The 15,328-nt window shown below is 38.3% G+C and overlaps 2 protein-coding genes across 2 annotated transcripts in view; one reads left to right on the top strand and one right to left on the bottom strand.

Annotated features, from left to right (window-relative positions):
* LOC136842965 (putative golgin subfamily A member 6-like protein 3) overlaps positions 1 to 12,698 on the bottom strand; it is a 47,452-nt gene extending 34,754 nt beyond the window's left edge. The window contains exon 1 of the mRNA XM_067110975.1: positions 12,652 to 12,698. Coding sequence (XP_066967076.1) covers positions 12,652 to 12,698 — 47 coding nt within the window. The remainder of the gene's footprint in view (positions 1 to 12,651) is intronic.
* The window catches only part of Pex6 (peroxin 6), a 79,836-nt gene that overhangs the window by 46,755 nt on the left and 17,753 nt on the right, over positions 1 to 15,328 (top strand).

The following is a 15,328-nucleotide window of genomic DNA, read 5'->3' as shown; positions in this document are numbered from 1 at the left end:
GCATAAAAAAACAATAAGGAGACAAACAGCAGCGACTGGGCAAGTCGAATATGACCAACGGCCGCCTCTACGGAATGACGACGATTCACTTCCTAATAAGAGCTTGTCTCACTCTTCCGTCCACACCGCACACGTCCGCAGGACGCCGAGCTCATCAGAAACCCGCTGGGGAAAGGTCCCTCCGTCCTTTCCTTTTCGTGTGAATGAGAATTAAAACAATCCTGTGATCACATCCAGTCATCTCGGGCAGAAGGTAACCAACCATCGGTGGACTGCGATGCATCTTAGAGAGGAATCCTGCGCGGGATTTGCCAGAATCGCTTCAAACCGGTCGCAGTCCTTCGCGTCCTACGATCTGCACCCTCCTCGGTTTAGGGGTACTTATCGCGTGCATGCGCCGTCTTGTTCTTACATATATATAAAATATATATTATAAATATTTCTGTGGAACACGTTCTCATGTGTTTGTTTCTATATATATAAATATATATATATATATATATATATATATATATATATATATATATATATATATATATATATATATATATATATATATATATATATATATATATATATATATATATATATATATATATATATATATATATGGGCGTGAGGCTAACTGTATTGCGACAAAATTAGGAGAAAGACTAAAGACTGTCAGATTTTTTGGGGGTCAGTACGTTGTTGGCCGTTCTTCCTGGTCCTTTAAATCATACCCTTATCAAGAGAAGCCCCTTTCCTTGTCGAAACATTCCTAATTTGCATAAGGACTTCATGAGAATTAAGGATAATTATGGTCTTTTTTTTCCTTTTTTTTTTATTTACATAAGGCGTCGGAAATCAAAAGGACCTGTACGTTAACCTTTGATTTGAAGGTGCGTGCGTCTGCATTTTTTTTTTTATCTTTACTTTTGTGTACTGTACACCTCATGGGGTGCAATGTAGGTATTACTTAAGGGTCTTTGCAGTGTCCCACCCTTAGGCCCCTAGCTTCAACTGCTTTCATTCCTTTTACTGTACCTCCGTTCATATTCTCTTTCTTCCATCTCACTGTCCACCTTCTCCTAACAATTGATACATAGTGCAACTACTTTGAGGTTTTCCTCCTGTTACACCTTTCAAACTTGTACTGTTAATTTCCGTTTCAGCGCTGAATGGCCTATAGTTGTCCCAGTGCTTGGCATGTATGCCTAAAATCTATAAATCGGTCAATCATTTTGTGTACTGTACTTGTTTTTTTTTTTTAATTACGAGCTCCTCTGGGCACCATAAGGGTTGGAACGACCATTATCCACTTAAGTGAGAACTAAGAGACAGAAGGCTGAAGATAAGTGGAGAATTTTTGCAAATGAAAGCACGAGGAAGACCATTTGCGCTGCCGAGCGTTGGAGGGAATGAAGAGAGCGTTTTTCTCTTTGATTTAAGTGCCTCTTCAATCAGCGACCGTTTAGCCCAGAAGAAGCTTCTAGTACCAGTTGTTGTTAAATTAGCAGGCATTATGCCAACACGAGGTGCAGAAGTATTTGATTGAGAGGAGACGTCAGTGCGTCAACATCTTGTTTTGACATTTTATCTTTCATTAGCTGTCATTAAACGTGGGAAAGAGAATTTCTTCCCCACGTTCTTTTAAGCTAAAGTATTATTTCGACCTGGCAGTACTGCAATCTCGGTTGAAAAAAAGAAAGCCAGACTCGGTAATTCATAAGTCACAAACCAACTTTAGGCTGGAACGTGGAAAAGCGCTATCGTCTGCTCAAAGATTCCCCGATCGCCTAAGCAAATAATTTTCTGCCCATAACCAGTGGTTTGCGTTGTCGCCAACCGCGAAGATCTCCCGATGACAACACCAGCTTGTCAATGCCAGCTTCTTTAGGACGAGGGCGAAATCATCTCGGATGACAGTATGTAGCTGTATAACCTTGGCCGATGATTACAGAGTTCATCTGTATCCCCGTTCCATCTGCATTATTCAAAGGGTAGTTCCCACTGATACAATTCTGATTGTTTTGTGCATGAGCCCCAGATATCATGTGATTCAGGAGGCGTTTTTGCAAGAGGTTGATGCGGATGCGTCTGGCAGATCCAGTTTGATTTGGCTTCGGAGTTCGGAGGAAGGAGGTTTTCACCTTTGGGTGGTTTTAAGTTGTAAGCGAAACATCACGTCCACGCTGCTTTGTTACAAACGCTGTACAGAAAACTCGATTGCGCCGAGGTTCCGGCGCATTTTTTACTTGTTTTAGAAGAAAACCAAAATAACCCGTCGTATTAGGAACCAAATCCACTACTCGCTTTGACTGAGTTTCCCAATCACCGTCACAGCTCTTCAGTATCGTTCAGATCCTATTCTGCCAGGTCACATCTGCATGAATCTTCATACCATCAACCTTATGAAACACCCATGGCACAGGTATAATATATACTATATACCGGTTTACCCCGTCCTCCATGAATCACGAGAATCCGTATTTCAGCGCTTGTAAGGTATGATAACATTGGCCCTGTTCGGAGCTGGATCGTTCCAGCAGCCGCTGGATTCCAGACTGACCGAGACAGTTACAGCTTCAGGCTATGTGCGCTTCTTTTGACTTCTTGGGTCAATACGAATGTTTTTTTTTTTTTTTTTTTTTTTTTTTGTATCGGTGTTCTAATTGCTGAGAGATTCTGGATGTGTGAGCGTCTTGCATGTTTTATTATAATGCTCCACGTGTTTCGTTTTCTGATTGCGTGATTGAGTGCGCCTGTATATATGCTTTCTAATGCTCTTGTAACTTTCAAGAACTTTTTTATTTGTGATGCATTTGCGCATTAACATTCACAAGGGTAACTGCGTTCTTATTTTCCTTGTTTAAATGCTTGTTTAAATGCATGCACATACTGTATCTCCCCTTCCATTTATTCACAGCTATTGCAAGTTTTAATGTACTTGCATTCGTCGTCCAAAAAGATCCGTGTTTTCGTAGACTCTGCTAATTTTAATTAGCTTTTGCATAAATGAATGCATTTGTATCTACCTACCTATCTATCTTTCTATCTCTCTATCTATCCGTCTATCTCGTTCTGATACTCTGGGTGCAGGTTCGAATCCTGCTGCCGGACATCGGAATTACTTCATATTCCCTGCATTTGTATCTAAGGCTTTTTAGTGACAAGCGTATCCAAAAAATGTGAAGAATTCGTGAAGTTAAGAGGGCGTTGTGGCTATTACAGTTGCATAGATGTCTGGTAAAACTGACCGGTAGATTCTGTATATATATATATATATATATTAATTTTATCACATCACCATGATGGCCATGATGGCCGTGTCGTTTAAGGCGTCACTGTAGTTCTGAGTTCTTGTCTTCCGTGGTTCGAGCCCACGAGACGACGAACTTAATATCAACTAAAAAATTCCCCTTCGGTACATATATGAAAATATATTATTTCCGAGTGAGTTGGATATTATAGGACGTTTGTAGCTTTATGTTTATATATATATATATATATATATATATATGCTCCGGACCTATTCCAGATCTTTAGGAATGCTTATCAATGATCGGAGGATCCGAAAATTTTAGGAACCCCTCAATGTATCTTATGCTCCGGACCTATTCCAGATCTTTAGGAATGCTTCCGAGAAACTTCTCAATGATCGGAGGGATCCTTCCGAAACTTTTAAGGAACCCCTCAATGTATCTAATGGAATCCTTCAGCAACTTCCACAAATCCTTCGCGGGATTTCTCACAATTCCGACAGACTCAGGGATCGCGCAAACACAATTTTCTCCACAATTTTCTTTCCGTGACTCATCGGCGGCGGCGGGCAGTGTTGAAGGTCGCGGGTTGTTCCAATACACCAAATAAATCTATATAATCGGATACGCGAGTACGGCAACATTATCCGGCTGAGGAGGGAGACGACACCACTAGTGACTTCGTGAGGCGTGAAAGTTGTTTTTCACCGGCGAGAGGAAATCAAAGCATAAATTTCGCAGATTTTCAAATGTTATCGGCAGAAGTGATGGGTGGGATGGGTGACCGGGGTGGGAGGGGGCGTGTTGGAAATGGGGTTGATTTGGGTAGATTGGTTTTAAATCGATAGCCTGAAATTACTGGCCATTTTGCCGGGCGACTAATTCAGAGCAGAATACGTTCGTGTGGATTTGACTTGAGATACGTGAGGTTCTGTACACGTGACTTCATTTAGAAGGTATTTTGGTATTTTATTGACTGGGAGTTTGGGACTCCATCTGGATAATGAGAGAGAGAGAGAGAGAGAGAGAGAGAGAGCTAACACTTGTAACAAAAAGCGTTCAGGTTCACATTTTAATTTATAGCAGCTAGGCATATACTGTAATTGTCTATGACAATGAACAAGTAGAAAATGCGCCGAAGTTTCTTCGGCCCAGTCGAGTTTTCTGTACAGCCGCTACAGCGTATAATCAAGGCCACCTAAAATAGATCTGTCATTCGGTGGTCTCGGTATAATGCTGTATGAGCCGCGGCCCATGAAACTTTAACCACGGCCCGGTGGTGGCCTATCCTATATCGTTACCAGAACCAAGATTATGTCTAACATTAACCTTAAATAAAATAAAAAACTACTGAGGCTAGGGGGCTCCAATTTGGTATGTTTGATGATTGGAGGCTGGATGATCAACATACCAATTTGCAGCCCTCTAGCCTCCGTAGTTATTAAGATCTGAGGGCGGACAGAATAAAGTGCGGACGGACAGTTTTCTTTTACAGAAAACAAAAAAAAATGATGTGGCATCTCCAGTGAAGGTCCCTTAATAAAAATCAATTTTGGTCAAATGAGGCTTATGTCACTATTTAAAATTTTGCCAATTTTTTCACGATCCTTTTCATATCAGCAGACACTCCTTTTTCCAGACCAGCTCAGTGCCGAAGGTCATTGAATGACACAAAGCTGATGACATCCGGTTTTGCCTTTTTCTTTGAAAGATTTGAAATAAAAATTAAAATTTACGCTCTTTATTTTTTGGAGGAACTTCCCCTAGGACCTGAGGTGACACAGGACAAATAATTGATGGGCATATGAAGTTATATCTAAATTTTGTTTGAAATTAGCTGGTTTAGAGAGATAGCCATCTTAGGATTATTTTTTTGGCGATTTTTGCCGTTTTTGTGACCTGTCGGCCTCGACGTAGGGCCAACGCCGTAATCATTTGGGCCAAATAATTATGAAGGTATGGTAAATAAACGTGTTTAAGAACACAGAAGTATTCAAGTAGTACGGACGATTACCACAAAGTGCGAATTGTCTTGCTGAAGTTTAATAATCAACCTGTTAACATAGGAATATACACTCATTCGGTACAGCAGATGTACGGATTCGAGTGCACACACACACACACACACGCGCGCGCGCGCGTGGACATTACTAAGCTTGCACAAAATTTAAGCGGATTTAAGTGCCGGGAATTCTGACACCTTCCGTGACGTGAGGAAGTCACGCAACCTTGTTGAAAACTTTAACACATTTAAGTTCAGCAGACTCCCTTTAATTATGCAGTTGGGCGACATAACCACATTTTCGATTGATTAGGCACTTGCCACTTTGTTTGTCTGGTGGACAAGATGTTTTTTTGGGTCACATCGAACGGAGGGTCTGTTGTTTGAGTAAAGTAGATTTATGGTTTGCTATTTATAAATGTCGTTGTTCCGACACCTTCGCTTTCATATGAGGGGGTTAGTGCCGTCAGTGCATCTCACGCGGTGCACTGTAGGCATTACTTAAGGGTCTTTACAGCGTCCCTTTGGCCCCTAGCTGCAACCCCTTTCATTCGTTTTACTGTACATCTATTCATATTCTCTCTTCCATCTTACTTTCCACCCTCTCCTAACAGTTGTTTCATAGTGCAACTGCTTTGAGGTTTTCCTCCTGTTACACCTGTCAAACCTTTTACTCCCAATTTCCCCTTCAGCGCTGAATGACCTCATATAGGTCCAAAGGCCTAAATTCTATATTCCATTCTTTTCTGATCTCCCCTTTCTGTATTTCCCGTTATCTTCTGTCACTTCTTTCGAATGAACGCCACATTCTTTGGAAGCTTGAATTTCAAGTCAGTGGCCCCTGTGGTGGGCTTGTTCCATATGACTAGGGTTCATGGAGAAGCAAATCCACGATTATGTATATGTACGTATATTTAAAGATAAATCAATCTCAATTGAAGAGGGAACCGAACAAGTTCCCGACAGCTATCTATATTGATTTATCTTCAAATATATGTACATAGATAACTGGATTTGCTTCTCCATTTTAAGACTCATGCTACTGTGAGTATTTTTTTAATAGGGTTCATCTTATGACTGATATATATATATATATATATATATATATATATATATATATATATATATATATATATATATATATATATATATATATATATATATATATATATATATATATATATATATATATATATATATATATATAGATATAGATATAGTGTGTGTATTTGTATGCAGCGCTCGGTCGCACATCCAATTAACTATGCATATTTCTTCAGCCATCTTTGGAGAACAAGTTCACGTTATATTGAATAATAAACAGCACCTCAAACCTATCTGAATCACATTTGGATACAAACAGCACCAAGTTCATTCCACCGAATGACGTGTCACATGACACTCCTGCGTTCTGAATTTCATTTGGTGTCGTACAGTGACAACCGTTTCGCAAACTCTCTTGTAACCCATATTACTGGCAAAGGAATCATTTGTCCACTGTCATTTCAGGCCCACATTGTTCGTGTAATAATTTTTAAGCGAGTGATCTCAATTATCCCTCTCTTACACAATTCAGTCCGTCTGAAAGTGAAAAGGAAAAGACTTATAAGTCGGTTTTTGCTTTTGACATGTGACACCAGTATTTTTTGTATGCTGTGCTAATATTTCTTTTCATGGTTTTATTATATCGTACTATTTGTAGAGAGCAAATAATAAGTTTAAAAAAAAAACTACCAACGAGTTTTGAGGTTTCGTTAGCATGCTCTAGTATCCTACTGTTCAACTGTGCGTCCGATTTCTTACTCGTAGGGTGCCACTGCCCGATAACGAAATTTTCAGGCTCATTGACCACATCTCTCTCTCTCTCTCTCTCTCTCAAAGCAACGTCCTTTCGTATCTGCTGACGTTGGCGATCGTACGTCATTCGTCCCCGCTCTTAATAACATCATTTTAGTATCCATCATGTATGACCTGTTACGAGCTCGCACACTCTCTAATTTTCATATTGCCCTAATGGCACCGTTTCACTTTCTCCTCTTCTTCTACACGATCGCGCCGGCGCAGTATTTTGCAAAGACAACGACGTTCTGTCGTATCTTTTAAATTACTAAAATACCAGGAGAATTGCTTAAGGGTAGTTGTGGATCGGATCTTCGCTTGAACGTTTCAGGTTCCAATTGCACAACATCTTCAGGGAGACTGTTCACAGGCCAACGGCTTGAGATCAGTCTTAATACATAACTTTAAATGCGCTAGACAAAGGGCTTTATTTATCCAAGGCTTGGATGAGTCGGTAGAGTTGTCGGATAGCGCTCAGCTAGGCCCGAGTTCGAGTCTCCAGCCAGCCAATGAAGAATTAGATGGATTTATTTCTGGTGATAGAAATTCATTTCTCGCTATAATGTGGTTCGGATTCCACAATAAGCTGTAAGTCCCGTTGCTAGGTAACCAGTTGGTTCTTAGTCACGTAAAATAGGTCTGATACTTCAGGCCAGCCCTAGGAGAGATGTTAATCAGCTCAGTGGTCTGGTTAAACTAAGGTAAACTAAGGTATACTTTAACTTTTACTCTTAAAATAAAAATAAAAACGTCATAGCCCATTATAGTTTTCAATATTAATCATTGAAAACTGACGAGAACAAGGATTTATCATGATTATTAATTTCAGAAGACCGCTGCCTGTTCTTCTTGACAGATTTTCAGACCTTCAGTGGGTAGCGAAAATTTAATCTAGACGAACTTAAAGAAGTTGGACAGCAAAGTTGGGAAAAATCAACGGATATTTTTTTTCATGTTTCAAGGCTTTTTCGAAACTCGTTTGCTGATTTCCAGGATACAGAGAGAGCGTTGTTTTTTTTTCTAATTAAAATAAGTACAAGATGTCAAGAATGCTTCTAAACGACAGAGTAATTAAAGGTTGGAAAATAACTGTCAGAAAATCGGCTGATCGTCGTGTTTTTGTTTTTAAAACTTCAAGGAGCCTTTACTTATGCTATGTATATTTTGTTTTACTGAACCCATTTGTATTTTGTGTTATGGAAATAAATGTTTAATTTTCAATAGGTTCGGTGTATCAAGAATAAACTACGTACGCGAGAGACAGAGAGAAATATGTAAATATATATATATATATAAATTATATATCAATATATAAAATTTATATATATCAATATATAAAATTTATATATATCAATACATAAAAATTTGTATATATATATAAATATATATGTACACACACACACACATATATATATATATATATATATATATATATATATATATATATATATATATATATATATATATATATATATATATATACACACAAGGTGTGTGTGTGCTCGCTCACGCGTGCATGTCTGTATGTACGCACGAGTGTGTTCTTAGGGCGACATTCAACAGAAATCATAACGAAACATGACACACACAAAAAAAAAACATTCTGGGAGCTGTTGTCCCCATCGAAACCAATTATTTATCATGAAAAAAGGGGGGGGGCGGTTAGTAAAAGCTAACAGGACACAGGCCAAGGTAGATCAAGTTATCACTTGAAGCTGACTCATCTTGATCATATTTCTCATTAACTGGAGTATACTGTGAATGGTTTTTCTCATGCCTCTCATTACCTCGGTACCCTGGCATGAAGGTTGTACTGTCTCTTACCTGTCCTCATGTACTGTATATTCAAGACCTCCTTTCTCTCTGTCTCATGTTATTATTATTATTATTATTAGTATTTCCCCCGTGGAGGGGTAAAGCCGCCAGTGCACCTCGCGCAGTGCACTGTAGGCATTGCTGAAGGTTTTTTTCAGCGTCCCTTCGGCCCTTAGCTGCAACCCTTTTCATTCATTTTACTGGACCTCCGTTCGTATTATTTTTCTTCCATCTTACTTTCCACCCTCTCCTAACAGTCGATTCACAGGGCAACTGCGATGTTTTCCACCTGTTACACCTTTCAGACCGTTTTAATGTCAATTTCCATTTCAGCGCGGAATGACCTCATAGGTCCCAGTGCTTGGTCTTTGGCCCTGAATCCTCTATTCTGTTTATTCTGAGCCGGGAAACCTTCATGGCTGTTTCCAAGTATTTCCTCATCTTCCTTTTTTTTTTTTTTTTTTTTCATCGAGTCCGGGCTAGAGAAGGATATTTAATTGCTAGCTCAGTGATATACCCATCCATCAGACGGAAAAAAATATATATATATATATATATATATATATATATATATATATATATATATATATATATATATGTATATGTATATAATTCAAAAATGTTATTTAATTTATTCTGAATTTTAATATTCCTTTTTTTGCGTGTGTTTGTGTCTGTGGAAACATGAGCAAATGTATTTAATGTCTACGTGTATGCCAGTGTGAAAGCATACGCCTTTGTGCAGTTTTTTTTTTTTCATTCATTCTTCACCACGCCGAATGACCTATTGGGTCCCAGTGTTTGGCCTATGGCCTAGACCTGGTATTTCATTCTAATCCTTCGGGCCAGCCCTGTGAGAGCTGATAGTTCAGCTCAGTGGTCTGGTTACACTATTTTGAAAATAATAATAAACTATTTTTAAAATAATAATAATAATAATAATAATAATAATAATAATAATAATAATAATAATAATGCAACGAGGCTATAATATCGAGAATTAAAAGCCACAGAAGTGTCAAAAATATTTACGTACAGAGTTAAAAACGATAAGGAGAGACTTTCAGATACTGCTCCGCATCCCTCGTCAGTCCTACTAATTTTTAACGCGACTGTGGCTTGTAATTCTCAATAATAATAATAATAATAATAATAATAATAATAATAATAATAATAAAAAGACTTCTCGCACTCCACGCACTATCCTTTTTCCAGTATGAATATCGGCCGGTTGCTGGCCAACATCGCTGGGCTGGAAAAGCGAATCATAAGGAAGATAGAAAAGATACTGTGTAAGATAAATTCGCATAATACAGCCATCCTTTTTTAATAAGACCTGTTTAAAAGAGGTTCTACTCCCTTCATAATAATAATAATAATAGTAATAATAATAAAGTAAGTAAGTATACCTTAGTTTTACCAGACCACTGAGGTGATTAACAGCTCTCCTAGGGCTGGCCCGAAGGATTGGACTTATTTTTACGTGGCCAAGAACCAACTGGTTACTAGCAACGGGACCTACAGCTTATTGTGGAACCCGAACCACATTATAGCGAGAAATGAATTTCTATCACCAGAAATAAATTCCTCCAATTCCTCATCAGCCGGCCGGAGAATCGAGCGAGTGCTCGACAACTCGACTGCCTACGGCGGAGAATCGAGTGCTAGCCGACAACTCTACCGACTCGCCCAACAAAGGAAATAATAAACTAATAATAATAATAATGATGATAATAATAATAATAGTAAAATCGAACGTGATTTCAGACTCGCCCTACAAAGGGCCAGACAACTCTACCGACTCGGAACTAATAATAAAATAGCGTGATTTCTCAAGTCGGAAAGCACCATTCAATCTCATAAACGAGTTTAATAAGCCATAAAACGCAAGCAGCTATTTCCTTCAAACGCACGACTGGAGTCGAATCACTAGCAGACAGGGGCGGCGTCTGTCTCGATAGACAGCGCTGTGGAGTAAGCTCTTGACCACCTGTTTTTGTAAAAGAAGCTGACGACGGAATAATGGTCGATTGATAGATACTGCGCTTCCTCTCGAAAGCTACGATAAAAAGAGGCGTTTTCTTTGGCCATTAAATAAAAATCTTCTATTTCAAGGGTCATTGACTCTCTCTCTCTCTCTCTCTCTCTCTCTCTCTCTCTCTCTCTCTCTCTCTCTCTCTCTCTCTGTAATGGTCTAAAACAGTAACGCTACTGTGCGGACCGAAAATAAACTCGTGTCTGTGTTTTATAAAAACATTTTTCGTTTGTCGTTGATGGTATCTTACTCGACATCCCAAACAAACTCCTTCGTTCACAGGATAAAGCGTTGGGTATCAGGGCAGCAAGGCTCCCCGCCCGCTTTTCATGGCAATGCCCTCATTACCCCTTTGCTTGGAGGATCACCTGTGTGGCTGAGCTCGTAAATCATTCAGGTGCCCTCTGCCTACAGTCAAGAGATTCGGTCGATGACTTCAGCGGAATATTTAAGTGTACTTTTTTTTTGTATTATAAACAAGCGTTTGGAAGAAGACAGATTAATATTAATAGCCTGGAATAGTCAGTCTTATTTATGTACTCCTTCTATCTATCTATCTATCTATCTATCTATCTATCTATCTATCTATCTATCTATCTATATATATATATATATATATATATATATATATATATATATATATATATATAAAACTTTATCACATACACAGTTGTTCTGTGCATTAGTTCAATTGCTAACAGGACCTCATTCAAACTGGGTGGTATCTCGTGGAGATATTTTCTGAATAAATATCTCCACTAGATACCATCCAGTTTAAATGAGGTCCTGTTAGTAATATATATATATATATATATATATATATATATATATATATATATATATGTGTGTGTGTGTGTGTGTGTGTGTGTATGTATATATAAAGTTATATATATATATATATATATATATATATATATATATATATATATATGTGTGTGTGTGTGTGTGTGTGTGTGTGTGTGTGTGTATGTATGTATGTAAAACAGCGGTCGACACCAAGAAAAAAGATTCTCAAGGTCCCCCCTAAACACACCACATGCAGGATCTTCAGAAAAAGACCAGAGACGTGTATGTCTTGGTGTCATGAGATCAGCACCTAATGAGGCTGCTACCTTTCCCCTATGAGTCCAGCCTTCCTGGTCAGTCTTGCTCTTGAAGTACAGCAGAATAAAAAATGGGTCGAGTGATTCTCTCCTAGCACTTCTTTTGCCGTCGCTAAAGGCCTCCAAGGGAGATAGAAAAGAAGGTACTGTCCAGATACAGAAGAAGAAGAAGAAGAAGAAGAAGAAGAAGAAGAAGAAGAAGAAGAAGGAGGAGGAGGAGGAGGAGGAGTAGGAGAAGGAGTTGATCAAGTCACTTTTAAAAGAAGGAATTTGTTAAGTTGTTGTGTGGTGGCATTTATTGAGGAAAGAGGAAGCAAAACAAATATATCAACAAGAAGAAGAGAGAGTTGATGGCTATCTTGCTTTTCATATAAAACAAATTTCCCTCAAGTTAATGTTGGTGTTGGAAAAGTATAAGATTCGGGGAAAGATCACTGAAAAAACAGATCACCAGTTGATCCACCGGTTACGGAAATACCCAAAAAAGTCCCGAGCAATCGACAAGGAAGAGTGAGTTAGCCCCATTTCTTTCAGTTGAGAAGCACAAGAGTTTTCAAACAAATTTCCCTCAACAAGTTAGAGCTGGAAAATTCTTCGTGAGATCACTGAACTCACCTGGCGATATTAGCGTCAATCGCCGTCGATAGCTGGGAAAACGTCATTGACCAAAACCAGTGCTCCTAAGAGGATGTTTTATTATTCTCAGTGCTCCAGAGGATGTTTTATTATTCTCTGTCCAGCTCGTCACGAATTGAAATTTTCCAAATATAGAGGTCCCTAAAGGTAGTATAATATCAGCGAATTATCGTGACCGATAAATTGATCCGTCAGATTGATGGAAGCGTCATTTACGAGTTGTTTTCTCCTCTACTCGAGCAACAACATCGAGTAAATTCCACCGGCGAATGTTAAATGTCAAGGTTGCAAGGGGAGATGGATATTTTGTGACTTGTATGTGAGTTGTTTATCGTGTTACGATAGATTCCAAATATCGAGTACCACGCCGCTGCCCTTCAAACACCCGTCCCCCCCCGGGTGGGGGTTGGGGACAATTTAAAAGCTAACTAATGGTGTGGGACGTTCGAAGTGTTCCCTAACGTAAACTTCGATCGTTTTCCTCCCTCACACATCGTCAGCTGTTCTGCTGAGCAGACTTTTAAATCTTCGCCTTCGGAAGGCAAATGTTCATTGGAAGATCCATATCGTTAAGGTTGTTTGTCCTGTCGTCATACTGCAAAAATAGAACTGTGCCAGATGTTTTGTCGATCTTTCCAATTTGAGTCTTCTTCTTCTTCTTCTTCTTCTTCTTCTTCTTCTTCTTCTTCTTCTTCTTCTTCTTCTTCTTCTTGAGGTTTCACAGCTTAGATTTTTTTTTTTAGTCTGGGCCAGCTGTTTTCCTTTTTCTTAAGCAGGGTTTTAAGGACACCAGAGGTTGCCTTTTATTTGTAGAAAGGCATTCTTTTCAGTTTTTAAGCCGTACCAGAGGTTATATAAATATAGCGTATATATGGACTCTCTCTCTCTCTATATCTCTATCTATATCTCTCTCTCTCTCATACATACATACATACATACATACATACAGTATATATATATATATATATATATATATATATATATATATATATATATAATATATATCTCCAAATGTTTTACTTTTCAGATACACACACACACACAGTAAACAAACTGAATCCATTGCCTTCATTTAGAAGATAAATGATCAGTAATATATAAATATAGTTAAGTATATCTTAGTTTATAGACCACTGAGCTGATTAATAGCTCTACTGTATACATAATTTGCTATCTATTTAGTTGGTTATTTAGCAACTTTATTCAGATATCCGAACCACATTTAGCAACTGAATTTCTATCCAGTAAATAAATTCCTCTTAATCCATTGCCTTCATTTAGAAGAAAAGTAACCAGTAACGAAGGAACAAGGAAAGAAAAGATGGTGTCGGGCCAGCATTGTTGGAAAGGTCTCCACCCAATTAGCTGTCATGCTCATCCCTTTTCCTTTAAACTGTATGAATAACCTGGCTAGGTCAAGTACTTATATTGACCCCACGGAAATAGTGCCTCTTACTTACCTGCCCATAGAGTATCCTATACATACCATTTGTTTGGGACAAGGACTAATCCCTTTATATCCCAGGGGGTTGAAAAGTGCGGTGTAATTGATCTGACTACTTCCATCAGTTTTGTGCATGTTCAGGTTACTTTAAATAATTTTTTTAGTGATAGGAAAGTTCAAATGGCTAATTCTGATGAAAAATAAGGCATTCAGTCCTTAGCCTAGGCAATACTCTATTCTTGACTAACTTAACTCTTACACAGCATTCGGTCCTTAGCCTAGGCTATACTGTACTCTTGCCTGGCTTTACATTCGCAAGAGACGTTTAACTTCAGATTTGACTTTTTCATAAAAACTTATGGAAGAATATCGCACATCTTATCCTACGGATGGAGGTACAATTGCAAACACATGCATGCTCGACGTGGTGCAACTTACGTAACATTACCTTAACAATTCTTGGTAATTTGCTGTTACACCAAGGTAAAAATACAAAGGAACACTATTAAGTGTTATGGCAACAAGTAGATTATTAACTAAGACAAGCGCGTACCTTCAACAAGGGAGGAATATTGCATTTCAAGACTCAAAGCAAGGGGAGTTACATACCTTTCCCATATCATTGCAATATAACCGTATCATGTATATTAGTTGTTTTGAAAAACATTAATATACCTGATACGGTTATCCAGAACAACCTTTATTATTACGTCTGCAAGATATTAGTAACTCTAAAACCACAAGTAGATTTTTTTATACGTGAATACTATTGACCACGTTACACGTAAGGTTTTCAATACAAGCTTAGAAGTAGTTTTGAAAATACAAGCGTCCAGTATGTATTGTAAAACTTATGTTTAACTATACCTAATTTTGGTAGAGATAACTGTATTTCCGTACAGAAATCATAGAACGAGTTTGTTACTGAAGGATGCAATAGTCTCTCTCTCTCTCTCTCTCTCTCTCTCTCTCTCTCTCTCTCTCTCTCTCTCTCTCTCTCTCTCTCTCAGAGCAATCCAGTAACTGTGTATATTTATGATTTGTTCAGAAACAATGGACTGCTCAAAGATTGTTAAAGTTACCCTGTGAATGGGCTGGGTAATGAAAGAGAACGTAAACCAAGTAGGTAAAGAAAATGAAATTATTTTCATGATACATTGATGTACTTCTCCAAACAATGCGGAAGTGGATAATTAAACACGAGTCTGGACA

Source organism: Macrobrachium rosenbergii, chromosome 10 (assembly GCF_040412425.1).
Source record: "Macrobrachium rosenbergii isolate ZJJX-2024 chromosome 10, ASM4041242v1, whole genome shotgun sequence".
Classification (NCBI taxonomy): Eukaryota; Metazoa; Arthropoda; class Malacostraca; order Decapoda; family Palaemonidae; genus Macrobrachium; species Macrobrachium rosenbergii.
This window is presented reverse-complemented; position numbering and strand designations above follow the sequence as displayed.